Here is a 25,639-nt window from a genome sequence, read left to right as displayed (position 1 = left end):
AATTTTTTTTTTTTTTTTTTTTTTTTTTTTTTGAGTTGGAGTCTCTCTTACTCTTTCTCTCAGGCTGGAGTACAGTGGTATGCTCCTAGCCACTGCAGTCTCGAACTACTGGGCTCTGGTGATCCTTCCACCTCAGTCTTCCAAGCAGCTAGAACTACAGGTATGCGCCACCATGCCCGGCTAATTTTTTCAATTTATTGTAGAGATGAAGTCTTATCAAGTTGCCCAGGCTGGTCTCGAACCCGTGGGCTCAGGCAATCTTCTCACCTCAGCTTCCCAAAGTGCTGGGATTATAGGTGTGAGCCACCACGCCCAGCTTCCATTGATTTTTAGGTTATTATGAACATGAGCAATCAGGATCTGGACTGAGATCATGGAAGAAGATGACCTAACACCAGTGGAAGGTGGTTAACCAATGGAGGGACAATTTGGGCTGGGTCTCCATCATAGGCTGGGTTTTACAGATGCAAGCAGTGAGATGGTGTTTTGATTATAAGGGCTTCATAGGGTGTTGGAACAACTAAATATTCATGTGGAAAAAAAAAACCCCAAAAACTTTGAACCCTACCTCCCCCTATTTAAAAATTAGCTTGAAATGAGTGATGGTCCTAAACAGAAAAGTGAAAACTGTGAATCTCTGGATGGAAATAGAAGAAAAATTGCACCCCATACTGTCTGTCACAGAAAACTGTGAATCTCTGGATGGAAATAGGAGAAAGGCTAGGCTGACAGACAGGCGGGTCCTTTGGTAACAATGTAGTGAACTCCCTGCAAGCCTCTCAAGCTAGAGCTTAAGTACTCACTGCTGGGATAGAAAAACAACCAATCAGCTCACCATTAGGCCCCTACTTCCTGCCAATTGGTCCTTAATATTGACCAGTTAGAACAGAACACATGTGAAAGGAAGTAAGTGGAAACAGAATGGAGCAGAGGAAGAAGTTGATCTACAACGCAGGACCGATAAATTGTCAGCCAACCTGGTGGAGAACTCTAGAGCAAATATTGCCTTTCAGAATGTCCTGTATAGAGCCCAAGTGGCCAGGTCTTTATACCCCCTCCTTGCTCAGTCATAAAAGTGGGGTGCCCTGGAAGGGTATGACTTCTACATAGGTTACTCTTTGTGTAGTGTACTCTCCTCACAGCTGAGGCAGAAGGAGCTGATAGCTAGAGACTGTCTGCTGAACATGTCTGGAGGGTACACTCAGTGATTACCACAGTAACTAATATCAGTGTTTCAGCTTGGGGCAATTATGAATAAAGCTGTTACCAATATTCATCTACAAGTTTCTGTGTGAATGTAGATTTTCATTTCTTTTGAGTAAATACCTAAGAATAGAGTTAGTGAGTCATACGGCAAGTGTATATTGAAATAAGAAGCTGCCAAACTCTGTTTCAAAGTAATTTTTACCATTTTACGTTCTATCAGCAATATATCAAGGTTCCAGTTGCTCAGTATCCTTGTCAACACTTGCTATTGTCTTCTTAATTGTATCCATTCTAGTGAATGTGTAATGCCATTTCATGGTGGCTTTACATTGTTTTTCTTTGCTGATAAAGGATGGTGAGCATCTTTTCCTATACTTATTAACCATTTATATTCTTTTGAAAAGTGTTCAAATATTTGCCTGTTTTTTTAAAAATTGCATTTTAATTTGTATACTAATTAATGGATTGTAAGAATTTTCTATGTCTATATATAAGTTCTCTTTCATCTTTATGTATTGCAAATAATATTCTTTCAGTACATGTTTTACCTTTTCATTTTATTAGTGGTGTCTTTTGGAGGGAAGATTTTCACTTAGATGATGTCCAGTTTATCAACATTTTTTATGGTTAGTGCATTTTATATCCATCTAAGAAATCTTTGCCTTCCCCCAAAATAGCAAAGATTTTTCTCCTATTTCTATCCAGAGATTCACAGTTTTCACTTTTCTGTTTAGGACCATCACTCATTTCAAGCTAATTTTTAAATAGGGGGAGGTAGGGTTCAAAGTTTTGGGGGTTTTTTTTCACATGAATATTTAGTTGTTCCAACACCATTAATTTTCCCCCGTGAGTTATCTTGCTATTGTCAAAAATCAATATACATGTAGGTCTATTGGTCTATATACTTATTCTTATGCCAATACTCTCTTGATTGTTGTGGCTTTACATTAAGTCTTGAAACCAGGCAGTTTAAGTCTTCCAACTTCGTTCTTTTTTTTGAACATTGTTTTGGCTATTCTAGGTACTCTGCATTTCCTAATACATTTTAGAAGCAACTTGTCAATTTCTATAAAAATCCTGGTTAGGATTACATTGAAACTATATACCAATTTGTGGAGAATTTACATCTTACTAATATTGAGTCTTCCAATCTATTTCTCCACTAATTTAAGTTGTCTCTAAATTTTCTCAGCAAACTGTTATAGTTTTTAGCATACAAGTCTCAAACATATTTTGTTTGGTAATTGTTTTATGTTTTAGGATGTTATTATAACTGATAATTTTTCCTTTTTTTTTAGCTCATTGCTAGTATATAAAAATATGGTTGAGTTTTGTGTATTGACCTTGTATCCTGTAACATTGCTAAATACACTTATGACTTCTATTAGTTTTTTAATTCATTGAGATATTCTCTGTACTCAATCATGTTGGCTACAAATACATATTTGGTTCTTCCTTTCCAATCTATATGCCTTTTAATTCTCTTTCATACCCCATCACATTTGCTAGGGCCAATTTATCAATGCTAAGGGGAGTGGTGAGAACAAACAAGTTCAGTTATTTACCCTATCATATAATTTGTAGAGTTTTTTAGAGATACCATTTTATATGTTGAGAAAGTTCCCTTCTTTTTCTACTTTAGTTTTCTTCAGGTTTTTTTGTTTGTTGTTTGTTTTTGTGTGTTTGTTTTTGAGTTGGAGTCTTACTCTGTCGCTCAGGCTGGAGTGCAATGGCACACTCATGGCCACCCCAGCATCAACCTGGTGGGCTCCAGCGATCCTTCTCCCTCAGCCTTCCAAGTAGCGGGAACTACAGGCATGCACTTGTTATTTATTTATTTATTTTTAATAATGAATGTGAGACAGGAGACAGCTAAGGAAAGGCTAGGCTGACAGACAGGCGGGTCCTCTGGTAACAATGTAGTGAACTCCCTGCAAGCCTCTCAAGTTAGAGCTTAAGTACTCACTGCTGGGATAGAAAAACAACCAATCCGCTCACCATTAGGCCCCTACTTCCTGCCAATTGATCCTTAATATTGACCAGTCAGAACAGCTACAGCTCTCAGCTAGCGCTAGCCAACTGGCTTAGGCTTTGGGCTATTTAAGCACCTGGTATTCGGCAATCCCTTCGGGTTCACTCCCACTGTGGGAGCCTTTCTGTCCTCTCAATAAATATTACTTTCTCTTTCCTGCTGTCGTTTCCCTCATTCTTCCTGGGCATGAAAAAAGAACCTTGACCCTGAAGAACTGCTGCCGATCGTTGGAACTGGAGAGCTGTGCACCCCAAAGGCTGGCTTGTCAGCCCACTGAGCTGGCTGAACCGGGAGAAGTGAAACTGCGAAGCTGAGACACCCTCCAGGGCTAGGCTTTCCATCCCACTGAATCAGCAACACTCTTAGGGCTTGGCCTGCCAGCCCATTAGAGCTGACACCTCCAGGGCTAGGCTTACCACCAGCCCCTTGATGACCCTTTCTGGGGCTTGGCTGGCCAACCCATTGAGCTGACACTCTCAAAGTCCAGGCTGACCTGAAAAACCCACATCAGACGGGTATTGAATTTTTTCTACTGTTATTTTCTGCATCTTTCTAACCTTCATTCAATCAATATGGTTAAATAACAGTAACTGATTTTCAGATGTTTAACTTCACATTTTTGGGACAAATCTCAATTTGGTTCCAATGCATTATTTTTTCATTATTTTTTAATATACATTTCTAGATTCAACTTGCTAATTATTTGTACAAGATTTTTATGCCACTATTATGTGACACTACAACCAGCTTCTAATTTCATTCTTTTTTTTTTATAGCTGAATAGTATTTCATTGTGTATATATATCACATTTTCTTTACCCATTCATTTGTTGATGGACACTAAAGTTCATTCCATATCTTGGCTATTGTGAGTAGTTCTGCAATAAACATGGGGTGAGAGGTCTCTTTGCTATACTGATTTCACTTCCTTTGGCAGTATACCCAGTAGTGGGATTGCTGAATCATATGGTAGTCCTTTAATTTTTGAGGAGCCTCTATACTGTTCTCCATAATGGCTATATTAATTTACATTTCTATCAACACTGTATAAGTTTCTCTTTCTCTACATTTCTGCCAGCATTTGCTATTTTTAATCTTTTTGATAATAGCCATTCTAGCTGGGCTGAAATGATACCTCACTGTGGTTCTGATATGCATTTCCCTGATGAGTAGTGATACTGAGAATTTTTTCATATACCTGTTGGCCATTTATATGTTCTCTCTCTCTCTCTCTCTCTCTCTCTCTCTCTCTGTTGAAGCTTCACACTGTTGCCCACGATAGAGTGCAGTGGTATGATCACAACAATCACAGCTCATAGCAGTGTCAATCTCCAGGGCTTGGGTGATCCTTCCGCCTCAGTATCCTTAGTAACTAGGATTACAGGCATGCGCCACCATGCCCAGCTAAAAACTTTTTTTTTTTTTTTTTAGAGACAAGGTTTCACTATGTTGCCCAGGCTGGTCTCCAACTCCTGGGCTCAAGTGATCCTTCAGTCTTGGCTTCCAAAGTGCTGGGATTACAGGCATGAGCCACTGTGCCCAGCCTGTATGTTTTGAGAAATGTCTATCATATCATTTGCTCATTTTTTTAGTAGGATTATTTGAATTTTTCTTTTTGTGATGTTTGAGTTCCTTGCATATTCTGGAGATTAATATTTAATCAGATGAATAGTTTGCAAATATTTGCTCCCATTCTGCAAGTTGTCTCTTTACTCTGTTGATTCATGTTTTGAAAGCTTTTTTTGCTGAGTACGTAATTTTCGGTTGAGAGCTTTCTTCTTTCAGTACTTTCAAGGAACCATTCCATTTCATAAGACATGATCATAAGGCTTGCATAATTTCTGAAGAAAGGTTTGTACTTATCTTTCTTTCCCTTGTTATGTCCCCACCCCCATGGCTGCTTTTACAATTTTTTTCTTTGTCTCAGGTTTTCAGGAATATGATTATGATATATATTGATATGTTTTTCCTGTGTTCATCTCACTTAGGGTTCTCTGGGTTTCTTGATTCTATAGGTTTATAATTCTCATCAAGTTTTTGACCATTATTTCTTCAAATATTGTATCCAGGGCACCCTTCCCCTTGGAAACTCAGGAACTCTGATTATACATATATTAGACCACTTGATATTGTCCCATTAGTTGCTGAGATGTTCTTCTTTTCAGTCTCTTCTCTCTGTGCTTTATTCTGAATGTCTCTTGGTATTTGTTCAATTTTTCAGCACATTAAAGCAACCATGATCTTTTCATAACATATTGTCATAGGGCTTTTCTTCTGCAGTTGCTGAACTGCTATTAATATCGTCAGTGAGATCTTTATAGCAGCACTGTAGTTTTCATCTCTTGAAGCTTTATTTGTTTCTTACAACACCCATTCCTCTCATAGTATGTGTATTTTCCTTTAATTATATTTGTAATATTTTAATGGGTGTTTTAAAGTCCTTGTATGCTAAATCCACAAATTCTGTCAATTTTTAGTCTGTTGTTATTAATTGATTTACCTCCTGTTTCTTTGCATATCTTATCATTTGGATGCCAGACTGTGAATTTTATGTTGTTCAGTGATGATTTTTTGTGTGTGTGTATTTTTTTAAAGAGTATTGGACTTTGTTTTAGCAGTCATTACTTAAGAATTAGCTTGATCCATTTGAGGCTTGTTTAGAAACTGTTTAGCACAGCTCTGTGTTAGCTTTAACTCTGTGGTTACTTCAGTCCTGTTGCTAAGGGGTGACCCACCTAAGGTCTCTAATGAGAGTTTCATATAAGGAATAAGATGAAGGAACTTGCACAATTTCCATTTTCATGTGAGCTCTGGGAATTGTCTGGTTTGCAGCACCCCAGTCATTCTCTCCTCAGGAATTGTTCTTTGCCCAGCCTGTGGTGTTTCACCACATGCTTACACAGGTTGGTATTCAGTCAATGGCTTGAGGGGATCCCTATGCAAATTTTTTGAAGTTCCTTCTCTGTTTAGTTTACTCCTCTCCAGTGCTCTGCCTCACAAACTCTAGCTGCCTTGACTTCCACAAACTTTATCTCTGTTTCTTCAAATTGGCAAGACAACAGGGCTGTTTTGTTTCACTTGTTTTTTCCTCCAAGCAGAAAGCTGGAGTATTGTTGATTGCATTTAATTTGTTTCTTTTCTCTTGAGAATCACAGTCCTGCTCTGCCTATTGCAAGGCATCTGACAATACTTGTTTCGTGTATTTTTGCCCAGTTTTCTAGTTGTTCACAATAGAATGATAAGTCACATAGTAGTTCTTCCTTCATGGCCAGATGTGGAAGTCGAGGAATACTAATCTTAATGCCTCTAAGGAGCAAAATGTCCTCATATAGACTCAGCTAGACCCATTATTTTAAGAACTACCAATGCACAGTCTATTTATGGAATTTCAACATACTAATTTTTTTTTTTTTTTTTTTTTTGAGTTGGAGTCTCACTCTGTCGCCCAGACTGGAGTGCAGTGGCCGCTCCTGGCCACCGCAGCCTCAGCCTTCCAAGTAACTGGAACTACAGGCACACACTACCACACCCGGCTAATTTTTTGATTTATTGTAGAGATGAGGTCTCACCAAGTTGCCCAGGCGGGTCTTAAACCCCGCGGGCTTAGGCGATCCTCTCACCTCAGCCTCCCAAAGCGCGGGATTCCAGACTGAGCCACCAAGCCTGGCTTCAACATACTAATTTAACATGAAACATTTGACACTTGTACCAGGAATTGCACTATTGCTACAAGGATGAAAAATGAGATGTCAGAGGCAAGCAAGGAAATTAAGTATAGAGGTAATACAATTATATATTTATTCTGTGTTGCTGTCCGGGTAACATAAGGACTATATATAAATAAATACATTGATCTGGCATATTGGAAAAGGTAAACGAATTTAAAAGAAGGTCATAAATGACCATCATAAATGAGGGTTACCCAAACCTATATCATTAATACAATTATTGATGACAATTTTGAGTTTTCTTCTAACCAGTGATATTGATTGTCTAAAGAACCCTAGGCATTGATTTGAAGGAGCTTGAAGTACATAGATGTAATTGAGAAATGCCTTTAGCACATTGCATATAGATGTATTTTCCACTTAGTGCTTCTTTCACTGTATGATAGTAGTGGGAGGAAAAAAGATCTGTCATGGAGTAAATCTCGTGGGGATGAACTACAGACAATGTCATGTGAATGAGACACTTAAGTATGGTTAAGAAAGCCTGCTCAATTGCCTTATGTGTAATCTTATGAGAACCAAACAAAGGAGCTGACAGAAAAGACACGGAGAGATGAGAAAGAAAAGCAGTAGTCAAGATTAGTCAGCCACCTGTCTTAATCCTATGACAACCATGTTTAGGGGGTTAATTTTCTGATTTCGGTTACCATAGTGATAGACCTTTAGAATGTCCTTAAATCAATTTACAAAATTACTGTTCGTAATGAGCACCAGTCACACATAGAGATTCTAAGTTGCTAAAATCTATTATTTTTAAATGATTTTTAGAAATTAAATGATCCATTAAGATCTTTGTATATACATTTTTTTTTTTTTGAGTTGGTGTCTCACTCTGTCACCCAGGAGGGAGTGCAGTGGCATGATCACAGTGATCATGGCTTTAATATATAATTTGAACACTAAATTGTATTTTTGCAAAAGGAAGTTGTAGAATTCCATTCATTATTATTGGGCGATGGGTTCCTAAGTTCAATTATCCAAATATGTCATTTTAATGAATGGCTCCTAATTAATGTTAAATAAGGCAGAGTTCATGAATGTGCTGGACTTAGGGGTTTTTTTGTTGTTGTTGATTTGTTTTGGTTTTTTTTTTTGAGTTGGAGTCTCTCACTCTGTCGCCCAGACTGGAGTGCAGTGGCCCCTCCCGGCCACCGCAGCTTCGAGCCGCTGGGCTCCTGCGATCCTTCCACCTCAGCATTCCAAGTAGCTGGAACTACAGGCACGCGCTACCGCGCTACCACGCCCGGCTAATTTTTTGATTTATTGTAGAGATGAGGTCTCACCAAGTTTCCCAGGCGGGTCTCGAACCCGCAGGTTCAGGCAATTCACTCACCTCAGCCTCCCAAAGCGCGGGATTGCAGGCTGAGCCACCAAGGCCGGCCAGGTTTTTTTGTTTTTTGAGTTGGAGTCTCACTCTGTCACATAGGCTGGAGTGCAGTGGCACGCTCATGGCCACTGCAGGTTCTACCTGCTGGGCTCAGGCGATCCTTCCGCCTCATCCTTCCAAGTTGCTGGAACTACAGGCATGCACCATCACGCCTAATTTTTCCTGATTTATTGTAGAGATGAGGTCTTACCAAGTTGCCCAGGCTGGTCTTGAAGCTGTGGGCTCAGGCAATCCTCTCACCTTGGCCTCCCAAAGTGCTGAATTTATAAGCGTGAGCCACCACACCCGGCCTGGATTTAGTTTTAAAACCAGATTATTATGTATGCTTCAGACTTATTGCTGTACCTCTAGGAGTCATCCATGAGTTTAGCCAATATTACAGACAATTTAAAGGAGAATTGCTGGGATTTGGTCTTGTGATCACTCAAGAGCTGACTAGAGGATTCCATGATGAGTTTGGGAGTTTCAGTCCAACCCTTCCTTGCTGGTCTTCTTTCTAGTTTACGTGTGTGGAAAAGGTCTGCTTCGTGCTATATACAGTTTAAAAGTTGAGCTTCTTTTTGATATTCTAGTGACAACTGAAACTCCTTTTTAATAGATGAAGGCACATGCAGAATTATAAAAGTTGAACTTCTTTTATCTGCAATTTTAATACCACTGCTCACTTCAGATAATATAAGACTTTAAACAGAAATAACTATTAATTACTTTATAATTCTTCAGAAAACTAACAAAGTCTAAATTGTTCTAGAAATTTGGGGTTCAGTGAAAGGGAAATTTCTTTCATGTTATGAATAATTAAACAATGATTCCATATGTGAAATTTCTCTGACTCTAGAGAAAGAATATTTTGTTTGGGGCATTCTTCTATTTTCCATGAACCACGAAAAGCCTGATATTTTATTTCATGTCAAATGAATTACATAACTTCAAAGAATTGGCAATAATCTAGATATATGGAAATATTTTAGTTTTTAAATTTCTGGTTAGTTTTTGTTCTTCTCATTTGCTTTCTACCCTTAATCATAAAACCTAGCCCTGTGTTTTTATTATTATTATTATTATTTTTTGAGTTGGAGTCTCACTCTGTCCCATAGAGTGAGGGATAGAGGCTGTGCAGTGGCACAATCACGGCCACCGCAGCCTCGACCTGACAGGCTCAGAGGAAACTTCCACCTCTGCCTTCCAAGTAGCTGGAACTACAGGTGTGCGCCACCATGTCTGGCTAATTTTTTTTTATTTATTGTAGAGACAAGGTTCACCAAGTTGCCCAGGCTGGTCTCAAACTCCTGGGCTAGGCAACCCTCTCGCTTCAGCCCCCCAGATTGCTGGAATTACATGCGTGAGCCACCGTGTCCAGCTTATTATTCTTATATCTTTTGTGCCATTGACTCTAGCTCTTATTTGTGCAAAGGGTTTGAGTGTATGAAGTTATTTATTCCTTAGAACTGGAATCCATGTCTGCTTCACTTTTGAATTTCAAAGAGCACCTATCGTATTAAAATAAAAATCAAAAGTGGAAACTATTTTACTACCAAATAAATTTATCAGTCTATTTAGTTTTATCCTGAATACAAAAAAGGATTGAGATTTAAGAATTACTAGAAGACACATGATCGTGCCACTATTCTCCAGCCTGGGTAACAGAGTGAAACCGCAACTCAAAAAATTAAGAATTACAAGAAAAAGTCCAGAACAGGCAAATACATAAAATAAGTAGACTGGTAGCTGCTTAAGGCTGGAGGATTTAGGGAAAGCAGGAGGTAACTTCTATAGCGTATGGGGGTTTCTTTTAGAGGTGAAAATTTTAGAATATTCTAAAATTAATTGTACTGATGATTGCACAACTCTGTGAATATAGTAAAATCTATTGAACTGTTAAAAAAATCATCGTACTACATACTAACTTTATAAAAAATAAAATAACACTACCTCCTCCCGAAAGAAATTTTAGAAAGCCATTGAACACTACCCAGCTGAGAGGAAACAGGTGAGAGGCAAAGGGTTAACAGATTGAATATATTATTACCATAGTAATAAAATGTTAGGGAAAAAAACCCAAGGAGCAGAGTTGATTTATTACGCAGGCTTAATGCAAGAATCAACTTTAGTAGGCTGCCTCATTTTCTTTAAAGATTAAGATACAAAACAGATTGCCTTGACTACTACCATGTGGTGAGAAAAGTGCAAGGCATTTTGTGATAGATTATAGACTTTGTAAAATTTAGCCACAGTAATACAGGAAAAAATTTAAGTGGATGTTCTCAAGGAACCATTGGTATGAAGACAGCAGGAGAGAACAATTATGCTCTGGGGAAATTTGGCAGTTTCAAATGGAAATTTCATTGCAAGATCTTTTTTAAGTTCTTTCTTATTTTCCTGCAAGTAAAATGCTGTCTCTTATTTAAAGGCAACTCTGCTTCTTGTATTTGCACTACTACTCCTCTTGGTTACTCTACATACGTTGAATTACTCATTTAATTAAATGTAATTACAAAAGAACCACTTAAAATCTGGAATGTTTTAAACAGAATGCATTTTGCACAAAACTAGCTGCACAACAATTCTGGGAGATATGATCATAATGGGAAAGAACCAGTAATATGTGGTTGAATGTTATAATATCCTAGTCTCCTAACCAGAGGTAAAGATTAGATTCAGAGTCAGTAACATAAAACACACTCTGGCAGAGTAAGTTCAGCAAATGAATGGAAAAATGCTGTAAGAAATAGGAACTAAGTCCCGAAGGGTCTCCCTAGCCTTACCTCAGTCTTTGTAATAATAAAAACTATCTCCCAGTACCTCAATTTACTTTGTACGTGGAACTGTTTTTACTGCAACTGTTTACTGGAGAGGAAACGATCTCTATCCTACTGCAGTGTGGAATTTTAGGTTAATGAAATGACTTGTAAATTCCCAGAAATCCCCAAGTGAGATATAATTTACCTGTTATTAGAGACCAAGGGACACCATTCTCTTTACTCTGGATTTTTTAGAGTAAAACCTCTGTAAATATCTCATGTCACTTGTTTTTATATCATCATAAAACAAAATTGATGTTAGTCTAGCTCACAGGCACTTAGATTGGCTTTATAGATTATAGGCTGACTCATACTCAGTAAAGTCATTCATTTTATACCAGTGGCTTTATTAGCAGTACAAAAGAACACAAAGAACAGGTAAATAAAAGAATCCACAGTATCCTGCATATTATGGAGCTGCTGGAATCTTCCACCTGATTTTATCCTTTTTCTTAGTAATCAAAGTATATTAAAAAGAGCCATTTATTCTGAAGTTGAAGGTGAAAAAAGATTACTGTTGGTTTTAAATGGAAAAGTACTAGGAAATTTTACTTAAATTATGAGTGAAACACAGAACTGTGGTCAAAGTACAGAAAGTCAGACTCCAAATGGGCAAAAGGAAATTGAATTGCATGGCAAAGATAAGTTTTCAGAGGGGAATTATGTGCTAAAGAGAACATTTCAGTGATCACCTCCGGTACAAAACTATGTGTGTGTGCGTGTGCATATGAGTGTGTGTGTTATGCAATATATACACAATGTATACTATATATCACACACATTTTTTTTTTCTTTTAGTAGAATCATTTCGTTTTCCTCCTAAATCTGACTGTACATTCTTCTACAGGGGTAGGTTGCAAATAATTCTGAAAAAATAATATTGGGCAGTAATTTGGAAATGTCTAGTGTTCTTTTCTTTCTTTTGATAGGGAAGATGTTCACAAAAACATATTTACTAACCACTTAACCTTTTGCTTTAAGAATTCAGAGTCATAATTTTTTTAATTTTTAAAAATTATGTTTATTTTTATTTTTTTGAGTTGGAGTCTCACTCTGTCGCCCAAGCTGGAGTGCAGTGGCATGGTCCGGCCACCTCGGCCTCAACCTCCTGAGCTCCAGCGATACTTCCGCCTCAGCCTTCCAAGTAGCCGGAACTACAGGCGAACGCTACCACGCCCGGCTAGGTTTTTTGACTTATTGTAGAGACGAGGTCTCGCCAAGTTGCCCAGGCGGGTCAGGCAATCCCCTCACCTCAGCCTTCCAAAGTACTGGAATTACAGGCTGAGCCACCGAGCCTGGCCATAAAAAATTTTTAATCCCAGGGTGGAGGGTGTCTCCACACAACTTATCCTTTTGGCTGTATACTAATTTGTAGATAAAATTGGTTGCCCAAATGCACATTGCTTTCTGGAATATCAAAAAAGAATGTTCATAGAAGAGAAAAATATAGGAGACCATATATCCAAGGGCAGAGAATTAATGAGCTGTCTCTCAAATTGTGGGTTTTGGACAACATGCGTGCAAGTTCACCTAGCAAGTGGGTTAAAATGCAGACTCAGGGGCTCAACCCAATAATTAATGAGAATCCCTGGGGAAAGTGTTCAGGAATCTGCACTTTGTTCAGGAATCTGCACTTTTTTTTTTTTTTTTTTTTTTTTGAGTTGGAGTCTCACTCTTGTCGCCCAGGCTGGAGTGCAGTGGCACGCTCATGGCCACCGCAGCCTCGACCTGCTGGGCTCAGACAATCCTTCCATCTCAGCCTTCCAAATAGCCCGAACTACAGACGCACGAGGAATCTGCACTTTTAACACATCCTAAGTGATGCTGCTCTACACTATGAAGTGCAAATCACCATAACACTTCCACAAACTTTAGAAACCAAGGCAGGCCTCTATTCTGAAACCAGTGCTTGCCTAGTCCTCTTTCTGAAGTCAGCCTGAAGCAAGGAGGGAGCAGAGGGAGCAAAGATCAAGGAGGCCAAGCCCAGGCTCAGTGGCTCAGCCTGTAATCCCAGCACTTTGGGAGAGGCGAGTGGATTGCCTGAGCCCGCGGGTTTGAGACCCACCCGGGCAATTTAGTGAGACCTCGTCTCTACAATAAATCAAAAGCTAGCCGGGCGTGGCAGCACACTCCTGTAGTTCCGGCTACTTGGAAAGCTGAGGCGGAAGGATTGCCGGAGCCCAGCAGGTCGAGGCTGCGGTGGCCGGGAGTGGCCACTGCACTGCAGTCTGGGCGACAGAGTGAGGCTCCAACTCAAAAAAGGAAAAAAAAAAAAAAAAAAAGACCAAAACACTGTTTTAAAGAGCAAAGATATCCCTTCAAATAAAGACTCCAAACCCAATGTAAGAATATGCGGATTTCATTGTACTAAAGGAAATACACAAACTCTTCATTTTAAAAAATGCTACAGATATAAAGAGATAGACATACAGCCGGACTCGGTGGCTCAGCCTGTAATCCCGTGCTTTGGGAGGCTGAGGTGAGTGGACTGCCTGAGCCCGCGGGTTCCAGACTCGCCTGGGCAACTCGGCGAGCCCTCATCGCTACAATAAATCAAAAAATCAGCTGGGTGTGGTAGCGCACGCCTGTAATTCCGGCTACTCGGAAGGCTGAGGCAGAAGGATCGCTGGAGCACAGCAGGTCGAGGCTGCGGTGGCCGGAAGCGGCCACTGCACTCCAGTCTGGGCGACAGAGTGAGACTCCAACTCAAAAGTAAATAAATAAATAAATAAAAAGATAGAAATACTATAATAGTAATGCTTTCAAATGGGCATGTGCATTTATAATCATGGTTGACATTTTAGATTTCAATTCAAACTAAAGTGCATAAGAAACAAAAACAGGACCCGGGCTTAGTGCCTCAAGCCTGTAATCCCAGTAATTTGGGAAGCCAGGGTGCGGGGACTGCCTGAGCTGACGGGTTTGAGAACAGTCTGGGCAACTTAAGGAGACTTCATCTCTACAATAAATCAAAAAATTAGCCGGGCGTGGTGGCACGTGCCTGTAGTTCCAGCTACTTGTAAGGCTGAGGCAGAAGGATCGCTGGAGCCCAGCAAGGCGAGGCTGCCATGGCCGGGGGCGTGCCACCGCACTCCAGCCTGGGCCACAGAGTGAAACTCCAACTCAAAAAAAAAGAAAAAAAACTCTTTATGTCCAAGTGTGCTGCATTCCTGGAAAAGAAGTGCTTTGTTATTTTTGCAGGGTTATCACAATGCTAATTGCTTTTTAAATAATAGTAATAGTAGTAAAAGAAAAACACTGCTTTTTCAATAAAAGGGAAGTATTTTTCCCCTAACATGCCACCAAATTCCCTTTTCTCTCTCCTCTTGCAATTTCCAAACAACACTGAGTAATTACTCATATACTCAATTCAATGGGGAAGAGACAGCATGCTGAAATAGCACTATAGATGTAAGCAATATCCTACATCATGCATAAAATAGAAAGTACATGCTCATTTCCACAAGGAAAGATCCAAATGGCTAATTGCTTCATCTTAATCAGAAATCATTGTTTCTTTTTATTTTTATAGCAACCCAGCATCTCATTAATCATATAGGGTATTTTATAGCACTGATTTACTCAGTAGGCATAAATCATAATGTCCACCTGTTACAATAAAAATCTCAAACCAAAACAATAGTGATAACCATCATCCTCTCTCTCCTCCCCCACAAAAGACAAAAGCAGTGCTAAGAATTCACTATTAAGTATCACCCTTAATGTTAAAGGCTTAATGCCTATTTCAAAACAGTTTAAACCAAACCACTGCTTTCTTGACAAATATACCTAAACAGATTAGATCAGAGGCACAGAGTGTCCTGTACCCTCTCCTTCCACTACCTGTCCTCCTTCCTCACTTACTTTCAACATAACTTAGAATAGAGGTTAAGAAAATCAAGAAAATTGATCTTGAAGAATTTTTCACAAAACCATTATTTCCCAGATAAGCTTTATTTTGAAAAGAATATCACAACATAGTCATATACATTTAAATATAGCACATCAAGCAGTATTATGATCATATTATATACAGTCATGCACTGAATGACATTTTGGTCAAAGGACTGCATGTATGATGGTGGTCCCATAAGATTACAATGGAGGTGAAAAATTCCTGTTGCCTAGTGATAGCTTAATGATCTTGACCCTGTGTAGGTCTAATGTGCGGATTTGTGTCTTAGTTTTTAACAAAAAAGTTTAAAATAAAAAAATATATAATAGAAAAAAACTTAGATAGTAAGAATATAAAGAAAATCTTTCAGGCCAGGCGTGGTAGCTCAAGCCTATAATCCCAGCACTTTGGGAGCCCGAGGGGAGATAATTGCCTGAGCTCAGGGGTTTGAGACCAGCCTTGGCAACTTGGTGAGACTTCCTCTCTACAATAAGTTAAAAATTAAGCTGGGCGTGGTAGTGTGCGCCTGTAGTTCCAGCTGCTGGGAAGGCTGAGGCAGAAGGATTGCCTGAGCCCAGCAGGTCGAGGCTGCAGTGGCCATGAGCGTGTGCCACCACACTCCAGCCTGGGCAACAGAGTGAGACTCCAACTCAAAAAAAAAAAAAAAAGAAAGAATATGTTTTCATACAGCTGTACAATGTGTGTTTTAAGCTAAGTATTTATTACAAAAGGGTCAAAAAGTTTTTAAAAATTCAAAAAGTTTGTAGAGTAAAAAAGTTACAATAAGCTAAAGTTAACTTACTATTGAAGAAAAATAGTTTTTATAAATGTAGCCCAAGGGTACAGTGTTTATTAAGTCCACAGTAGTGTGCAGTAATGTCCTAGGCCTTCACATTCACTCATTACTCACTCACTGGCTCACTCAGAGCAACTTCAATGAGCACCATTCACAGTACGTGCCCTAGACAGGTGTACCATTTTTAATCTTTCATGCCATATTTTTACTATACCTTTTCTATGTTTAAATAGGTTTGGATACAAAATATTTGTCATTATGTTACAATTGCCTATAGCATTCAGTGCAGTAACATGCTGATAGGTTTGTATCCTATAACATATAGCACGGTTAGTAGGCTATACCATCTAGGTTTGTGTCAGTATACTTTATGATGTTCACACAATGACAAATTGCCTAGTGATGGATTTCTCAAAGCATATCTCTATCATTAAGTAAGGCATGGATGTACATGTGACATCACAGTGTATGCCTAATTATTTCCACTAATGTACATATGCAAAAAAGGTACCGCAAAACCAAAAAAGTAGATAGCTTAAAACAATCACAATGTATGTGTATGTTTTCATTTCACACTTGTGTCCAATGTTTAGATGAGAATTGATAGAAATTTGTTTTTAAATGTTGCCTGAATAATCAAAATTCTTTTGACTTCTCTTTCTTTGCTGTGTAGATAGCATCAGTAATGTTTATACAAAGTAGCACTATAAGGCCAGGCGTGGTGGCTCAAGCCTGTAATCTCAGCACTTTGGGAGCCCGAGGTGAGGGGACTGCCTGAGCCCATAGGTTCGAGAGCAGCCTGGGCAACTTGGCGAGATCTCATCTCTACAATAAATCAAAAAATTAGCCAGGCATGGTAGCATGAATCTGTAGTTCCAGCTACTTAGAAGGCTGAGGCGGAAGGATCATTGGAGCCCAGCAGGTCAATGCTGGGGTGACCGTGAGTGTGCCACTGCACTCCAGCCTGGGCGACAGAGTGAAACTCCGACTCTAAAAAAAAAACACAACAAACAAAAAAAGTAGCACTATAGGAAAAACTACTTTTCTTTCTCCTATAATACAGTATAAGGCTTTGTGTGTTTTGGCTTATAACTCTAGATTCAGGAAATCATCAGTGGTGATGTAATAGTTTTCAAAATATAGCTGATTTCTTTGGGGAAAGGTATTATAGTATATTCTTCCCAAGACCTTTATGTTTTAGTGAGGAAGATGTCAATATATAATCAGCTAAAGTAGATTACATATAATGTAATAATCATTCATTAATTATTTTTAAAAAGCCAAACCATGGAAATAAATAGGAATGAAAGAATTAAAACACACACCTGGAACCTCTCACTGCTCAGAGTTTTTGAGGCAGTTTAGAGCTAACACCAACATTACCCCATGAAACCAGAGCTATTCTGGTATCATAGGGAGAATTCTAACACAAGAAAGAGCCGGTAAGTCAACTTCAGAGGATAAGAACCCAAAGACACACAACTGAAGAGCAAACTGCACAGAGAACTAGGCCCAGCGAATTCAAAGAAAATTTTCACTTTTTCATTAGTAGAGAGCAGTAGGTAGACACTGAGTTTGGGGACTGAAAACTGGTTCTACAGGTTAGCTGTTGACCTTGGGCATAACAGTCAATCTCTTTGAATGACAATTTCTTCATCTATAAAGTAGATACAGTAAGATTTATCAGCTTTTTTCATAGATTTCAGAGCCATGAGAATCAACAGTAATGCATTTTGCTATCATTTGTAAAGTACAAAGGACTATTCTTAGAAAATGAGGATTTGGTGACTTTGTTAAAAGTATTAAGGAAAAAAGCTAATTAAAGATAAAATCATCAGATTTTTGATATAAGATAGGCATCTATTCAGTAGTAATCATTGTAAATCTACTGCATTTTTTGTTGAGGGAGAAATGGGAAAATGTTGATTGGCTTACTAATTTCTCTTATGATACAATGTAATCATAGTATAATATATTATAGACTTTATCCATTAAAGAACCAGGAAGGCTAATGGCTAGCCTTAGGAAGTAAACACTAAATATAAATACAGCTCTCTAACTCATCTATAATATTTTGACACATTTTATTACAAAGAAACAAACACATAAATGATTTGTCCTCTTTATCATAATAGGCCATTAGTCACTAGGAGCTGAATTTTATTAGCTTAAGCCTTAGGTAGAATGTTTCAATGCATATGTGTTTTTATAAGTTATTAACTTGGTTTCTAACTTCAGCATTGCACATCTCCTTAGTAAAGCAGTAGCTGTTAACAAGTCCAACAACCATTTTCTTTCAGTCCTCAAGCAGAGACTCAGGAGTAGTGAAAAACAAACTATTTCATTATAACATGAAAATAACAAGCCTTGGGCTATTGCAAAAGGTTTTTCAAATGCCAACCTCTAACTTGGAGAAAATAGAGGAAAGCAGAAGTACTGAGTGCTGATTTGTGCTATAACCAGGTCTCATGTTGTGTTATGTTTCCAGATGCAATATTTTAAAATTACAACTAAAAAAGTAGAAGATAGTCTAGCAGTCTTCTATTCAAAGACAAATTAATTTTTTCTTCCTAATAACTTACCAGAAAGAAATGGGTACTTAGAAACCCTAAGGGGTTCTTTAAATAGAGGTCAGAAAATACACACAAAAACAAAAAACAAAGCAAGAACAGAACATTGTTAAAAAATAAAATGCGTTTAAAGGATAACTGCCCTCTCTTAGAAGATGGATACTATGTAAAATGGGCAGACATAGCTCTATAACTCGTCATGTTTATATGTAAATTCTCTGGAAGATATAAATCCATCTTTGTCTTCATCTTCTTTATCAAAAATATCTTCCACCAAAACATCATGATGACTTTCATTCACCACCGCACCGTGCTTTTCAAATTCCTTTTTTAAATATACTTTAACCTACAAAATGACGGATTTCATTAATAATTCTGATTCATAAGATACCCACATTGAGCCAATCAATATCACAGACCTGGACTAGTAGCTCACATAACTACATGTAATAACTACTGAACAACAACTTTATATTTCAAAGATCATTAAAGAATTATAAGGAATTTTCTTCCCTTAAAAAAACTATTGCTATACTACTAGTAGAGATATAAAATATTGCTCAGAGGCAAAGATAAAGCTTATATCATATATATAATCCTCATATAAGGCTTATATTATCTGAAAATACCCAGTGAAAGTATACTACTACCTTTTCTTAATGAGTCTAATTAAGGTCAAGCATTTGCAAGACTGCTGTCTTTCGATTCATCGTCCAGATCTACTTTTCTATCAAGTGTCAAAATCCCAGACACTTCTCTTAAAAGCTGATTAAATGTTGGCATTTTTCACTTGAATAAATGTCTGTGAGTAGCAGGAGCTGTGGGGCTGGCTATGATCATGCCACACTGATCAAGCCTAATCACAACCTCCCAATCTGTCTCTCTATCTCTCTCTCTCTCTCTCTTTTTTTTTTTTTTGAGTTGGAGTCTTCCTCTGTTACCCAGATTGGAGTATGGTGGCATGCTCACAGCTGCCACAGCCTCAACCTGCTGGGCTCCAGCAATCCTTCCGCCTCAGCCTTCTAAGTAAGTAGCTGGAATTATAGAGGCATATGCCTCCACGCCTGGCTAATTTTTTTTTCTTTTAGCTGTAGAGACAAGGTCTCACCATGTTGCCCAGACTGGTCTCGAACTCCGGGGCTCAGGCAATCCTCTCACCTCTACCTCCCAAAGTGCTGGGATTACAGGTGTAAACCACCACACCCAGCCTCCAATCTCAGAAATTAAAGCAGAGTCCAGTCTGATGAGCGCCTAGACTATAATTTTCCATTTTCATTTCATTCAGATGTTTAAAAAATATATAAACTAAACACTGTTCCCAATTTCCCACTAGATTTACCATGATACAATTCAGCCTATATTTTTATTTTTAATCATATTCCCCCCCTTCCTTATGTTTACACCAGCAATTTCAAATCTTTTCTCCTACCATGCCCCAACATGCACACCCATAAGGTGTAGAGTTATTTTAAATTTAAACTGATTTAATGTAGTTCTTTAAAAATAAAAAAGATGATGAAACTCTAGGGATTAATGTATGGATATATTGTGTGACTAAAGCAAGACGCCAAGCAGTGTGTATAAGTTGCTGCCTTTTGCATAAGAAAGGGGAAAATAAGAATGTCTATTTGTGTTTGTTTGTATTTGCATAAAGAAACACTGGACGGATATATTAGAGACTAACACAACTGAGCTGGATGCAGTAGGTGCACATCTATACATAGTGAGATCTCTCTTAACAAATAAAGAAAAAAGAAACTAATAAAACTGGATAGGAGGATAATGGAAGAAGAGGATATGGGTAGGAGAAAGACTTTTTAATAAGTATCTTTTTACTCTGAACCATATGAATGTGTTGTATACTCAAAATGTTTTAATGAAAGAGAATTAAAATTTATCTTTGATGGTTGAAAAAGGTATATGCCTGGTAACCCTGTGAGATGTTATAAATTGAGTGGCTGTGGATCATGATTCTGTGGTTCATAACAACTTAGCTTATTCAAGACTCAATTATTTCCTGGGCATTAGTATGAAATTGATCAAAGCATAAAAAGGGACTTGATATCTGACCAGTCAAGACAGAATGGAGTGTGAGGAGATTTAAAAAACATAGGAATAAAGATTTCCTCCATTTCTTTCTCCACAGCAGCCAGACTAAGACAGGCATGTGTAGCAATGACTACAAATTCCTAGGTTATAGGAAAAACCCCTTCTTCCTTTCTCCTTACCCAAAGGCCCAGACTTTGAGGGGGCTGGGGAAGGCTTCCTGTTGTAGAAAACCCATGCTGCAGTCTCCATTCTCCAGGTGCTAATCTGAACAAAACTGAGCATGTAAATTGCTTGCTGTTAATCTCTAGGAAATCACTACCAAATGCATTTGACAGTCAGTCTACAGTTTTAAACAGAAATTGTCCACATGAGCTATTTTTCAGGACATATAGTTTTTTTATACAGCAACTCCAAATGGGAATTGTCTTGGTAAAATGGATCATTCAAAGACCCAAGGGTAAGGACAAGATACAATAAAACCATTTAGGAAGAAAAAAGCAAAAGACTGAATAGTGTAAGTATCAATATATTTCTGTCTAAAACAATGATCTCCTATAAAAAGGTTAACTTTCAGAGCATCAGTATCGCTCGGTGGCTCAGCCTGTAATCCCGCGCCTTTGGGAGGCTGAGGTGAGTGGATTGCCTGAGCCCGCGGGTTCGAGACCCGCCTGGGCAGCGAGACCTCACCTCTACAATAAATCAAAAAATTAGCCGAGCATGGTAGCACATGCCTGTAATTCCGGCTACTCAGAAGGCTGAGGCGGAAGGATCACCGGAGCCCGGCAGATGGAGGCTGCGGTGGCCGGCAGCGGCCACTGCACTCCAGTCTGGGCGACAGAGTGAGACTCCAACTTAAAAAAAAAAAAAAAAAAGGAAACATAAATAAATAACATTTTACCTAAATAAAAATAAATTTTAGGCCAGGCGCAGTGGTTCAGCCTATAATCCCAGCACCTTGGGAGACTGAGGTGAGAGGATTGCCTGAGCCCGGGGGTTCAAGGTAAGACCTCATCTCAACAATAAATAAAAAAAATAAGCCTGGCATGGTAGCACATGCCTGTAGCTTCAGCTACTTGTAAGGTTAAGGTGGAAGGATCACCTAAGCCCAGCAGGTCGAGGCTGCGGTGGCTATGAGCGTGTCACTGCACCCCAGCCTAGGCAACAGAGTGAGACTCCAACTATAAATAAATAAATAAATATTTTGTTTAAAAACTTTCTTAAAAAGTGAGCTACCAAAAAAAGAAAAAATAAAGGAGAAAAAGGTCACCTCTTCTTTAGAGAGTTTCCAGTCATCATTAAGATCCATTTCTTGGAATGATTCATGGGATCTTGGTCCATTTCGAATCTCTAGGAGATCGATGTTGAATATCAGTGTACTTTCTGGAGGAATTTTACCTGACACCAAGAGAGAAGAGAGAAAGTTTTATTTAAAAGATCCCAGAGTTTTAATAATAGAAAACTTATGATAATGGACAAAATATTTCCTAACTGAATTATAAAATGCCTTCCTGAGATTGTCATGTATCATAGAAATTACTTATAATTATATTTTACTCAAACAAATGGAATAGGTAGGGTAAAAGAAGGACTAGTCCAACCAGTTGAGCAAAAGCATTCTGTTTTTGACTCAGTAATTAAAATGTATACACATATACATACATGCAGATGTATCTAAATAGCCTGGGTATTAAATCCAAATGTAATTATGATATCACATATTATATGTCAGGAATGACTTAAAGGGCTGTAGATAATTCAGAGTTAATTACATTACAAGTAATTTACCAACTTGTGAGTCATAAAGTTCTAACCTACAGGTACACATGGTATTGCCATTTCTACCACTGGGAGGCAGTATATTATTGAGTGAGCTCTGGTGTCATACTGTCTGAGATTGAAGTTTATCTGCTCATGTCTAAGCCTCGTGTACTTCCCTATAAAATGTAGATAGCAATATTTCTCACCTCAAAAGTCTGTTGGGAGGTTGAAGAAAAGAACAATCCATGCAAAATATTAGCATTTTGCTTGACAAATAGTAAAATCCTAATATATGTTACTGAGATATAATCCTTTTACAGGCTTCAAAAATAATGAAGGTTCAACAATTTTAAAAAGTCAAGAAACATCCTCTCTAATCTAGAGCATTATACACATGTTGAAGACATTTAGTGGGAGAGGAGCAATTTAAACTTATTCTGGAGAAGGGAGATTAAAAAAACTGTAAAAGCAAAAAGAGCTCTGTTAAAATCTCAGGAACCTAAAAACAAACAAACAAAAACCAAAATAACAACGACAATAAAAAACACTTCTAGGAAATATATACAACTTTTTTCAAACTTGATTTCCTTGTAACTATATTTAACATACAGGTCTGGGTAAACATGTTAAATATTTCTTAGTCACCCCCCAATCCCGCATATTTCCATGAAAGAGCGTTCATATGTTCCAAAGAGAACAACAGTCACATTGTATGCTGAAGCTTACCATTCCAGATCTAGACAGAGAAGGGACATGCACTAGGTCGTTGGTAAAGCTGGTATCTTTCCAAAGGAGGCATGCAAGCATGTACTAAAAGACTACAAAATTAGTGTTAAATGCATATTAGAAGAATTAGTTTCATGGTACTCAGTTTGAAGGAAATGACTCAAATTTAGATCTGTACTTATGAAGTAAAATTGAGTTAAACATAGTATGAGAAAGAGTAATGGACTAATACTACATACAGTAGTACCTCCTCTCTGCAGGGGATATATTTCAAGACCCTCAGTGGATGCCTCAAACTGTGGATAGTACCCAACACATACACTGTTTTTTCCTAGACATACTTACCTATATTAAAGTTTACTTTATAAATGAGGCTAAGTAAGAGATTAAAGTAATAATAAAATAGAACAATCATAACAATATATAGTAATAAAAACAATGTGAATGTGGTCTCTCCCACTCTCAAAATATCTTCAGACTGCAATTGACCACAGGTAACTAAACTGGAAATAAAACCACAGATAAAAGGGTCTACTGTATATAAATATCAAAGGTGAGACAAAGATACAGGAAAGTGAAAGAATATTCTTTTAAGCATCAGAGAAACATTTTCTGGATACTTGACTTTCTTCTCTAGAGAGAATTATAATTCAGATAAGAACTGAATTTGTTTAGTAAATCCTATCCTATGAATAAGATGTCTGTAGATAGTCCTATTCTAAAATATATAATGCTTCACACATGGCACCTGTTTTCCTTCTCAGGAGACTGGGGCTGGCAATCCTGACCCTCCCTTTGTCAATGGTTAAGTTTAGACCTAAGGATGCTGTAAAGGCTACCTTTATATTATAGCAGAGTGGGTCTCTGATTTTGGTGATTACTTAAAGTTTTTTTCTTCATTACATAAGTAATACATGCTCATTGCAGAGCAAGTATCTGGAAGATAGAACAGAAATTAATATGATTCCCAGTAGTCCACTGTTAACATTCTCATTTATTTCCTTGTAATTCACTTTCTGTGTGTATATACTTTTTTCCTATACTTACTATCATACCCTGTATATGATAGTTTTATTTTCCACTTCTACATGTAACATTATATCACACACAGTGTGGATAAAACTTTTTAAATCTTTTAAAATGCCATTTTATTTTATTTTATTTTATTTGAGTTAGAGTCTCACTCTGTTGCCCAGACTGGAGTGCAGTGGCTGCTCCCGGCCACTGCAGCCTCGACATGCTGGGCTCCTGCGATCCTTCTGCCTCAGCCTTCCAAGTAGCTGGAACTACAGGCGTGTGCAACCACACCCAGCTAGTTTTTTTTAAATTTATTGTAGAGACAAGGTCTCGCCAAGTTGCTCGGGTGGGTCTCGAACCCCGTGGGCTCAGGCAATCCTCTCGCCTCGGCCTCCCAAAGTGCTGGGATTACAGGCTGAGCCACCGAGCCCGGCCTAAAATGCCATTTTAAATAACTGGCCCATATTTTGTTTAGCTGAACCCTTATCATCATACACTTAGGTCAGTTCTGATTTTTTGCTATTAGAAGCAATGAAGTGATGAACATCCTTGTTCACAAATCTTTTCCCTGATACCCGATTATCCCATAAAAGAATTCCAATAAAAGAATTACAGGCTAAACACATATAACATCTTCAGGTCTCTTGATACGTATCATCTAACAGTCCTTTGGAAAATTGCAGGGGTTCCCACCGGAACACCAGGTGTATGTACCTGCCCTGAAACAAATTAGCACAAAAGCTGTCCAGACCAGCTAGCCAGCTCACTTCTGCTTTGTGACACAAGAAGAATTAAACTCATTTCATGTCACTCCATTATTTATTTAAAAAATTGAGCCAGGCACAGTGGCTCAGGCCTGTAATCCCAGTACTTGGGAGCTCGAGGCAAAAGGATTGCCTGAGCCCAGAGGTTCAAGACCAGCCTGGGCAACTTGGTGAGACCTCATCTCTACGATACATCAAAAAATTAGCCGGTGTGGTAGCACACGCCTGTAGTTCTGGCTACTTGGAAGGCTGAGGTGGAAGGATCACCAGAGCCCAGCAGGTTGACGCTGGGGTGGCGGTGAACGTGCCACTGCATTCCAGCCTGGGCAACAGAGTGAGGCTCAGACTCAAAAAAATAAAAATTAAAAATTAAAAATTTTTTAAAAATTGTTCAAAGCTTTATAAATAAATTTTTTAAAGAGTATGAAAATAAAGCCGGGCTCGGTGGCTCAGCCTGTAATCCCGCGCCTTTGGGAGACTGAGGTGAGTAGATTGCCTAAGCCCACGGGTTCGTGACCCGCCTGGACAACTTGGTGAGACCTCATCTCTACAATAAATCAAAAATTAGCCAGGCGTGGTAGCGCGCACCTGTAGTTCCAGCTACTCGGAAGGCTGAGCGGAAGGATCACCCGAGCCCAGCAGGTCGAGGGTGCGGTGGCCAGGAGTGGCCACTGCACTCCAGTCTGGGTGACTGAGTGAGACTCCAACTCAAAAAAAAAAAAAAAAAAAGAGTATGAAAATATCCTCTAATGCGTTTGCTGTGGGAGACTTCATAGTCTCAAGCCATATGTAGCTCACATCTAAAACGCATTCAATGCCTTCATAATCCATATTTCAAGTGCATAACTCATCTAAACACTTATGTTAAGTGAGCTTTCCTCTTGCATTTTTTTTTTTTTTTTTTTGGGGG

The 25,639-nt window shown here is 38.5% G+C and overlaps 1 protein-coding gene across 1 annotated transcript in view; it reads right to left on the bottom strand.

The window, feature by feature from the left end:
* Positions 1-18,292: 18,292 nt before the first annotated feature.
* FKBP14 (FK506 binding protein 14) overlaps positions 18,293-25,639 on the bottom strand; it is an 11,903-nt gene continuing 4,556 nt past the window's right edge. Inside the window, exons 3-4 of the mRNA XM_008068985.2 lie at positions 21,732-21,859; positions 18,293-18,761 (exon numbers count right to left, since the gene is read on the bottom strand). Of these exons, the coding sequence (XP_008067176.1) occupies positions 18,603-18,761; positions 21,732-21,859 (287 nt within the window). The 3' untranslated portion in view covers positions 18,293-18,602. The remainder of the gene's footprint in view (positions 18,762-21,731; positions 21,860-25,639) is intronic.

Source organism: Carlito syrichta, unplaced genomic scaffold (genome assembly GCF_000164805.1).
Source record: "Carlito syrichta isolate Samal-C Ts95f unplaced genomic scaffold, Tarsius_syrichta-2.0.1 Scaffold311717, whole genome shotgun sequence".
In the NCBI taxonomy this organism is placed as follows: domain Eukaryota; kingdom Metazoa; phylum Chordata; class Mammalia; order Primates; family Tarsiidae; genus Carlito; species Carlito syrichta.
Note: the sequence above shows the minus strand (reverse complement) of the source record. Positions and strands in the feature narration are given on the sequence as shown.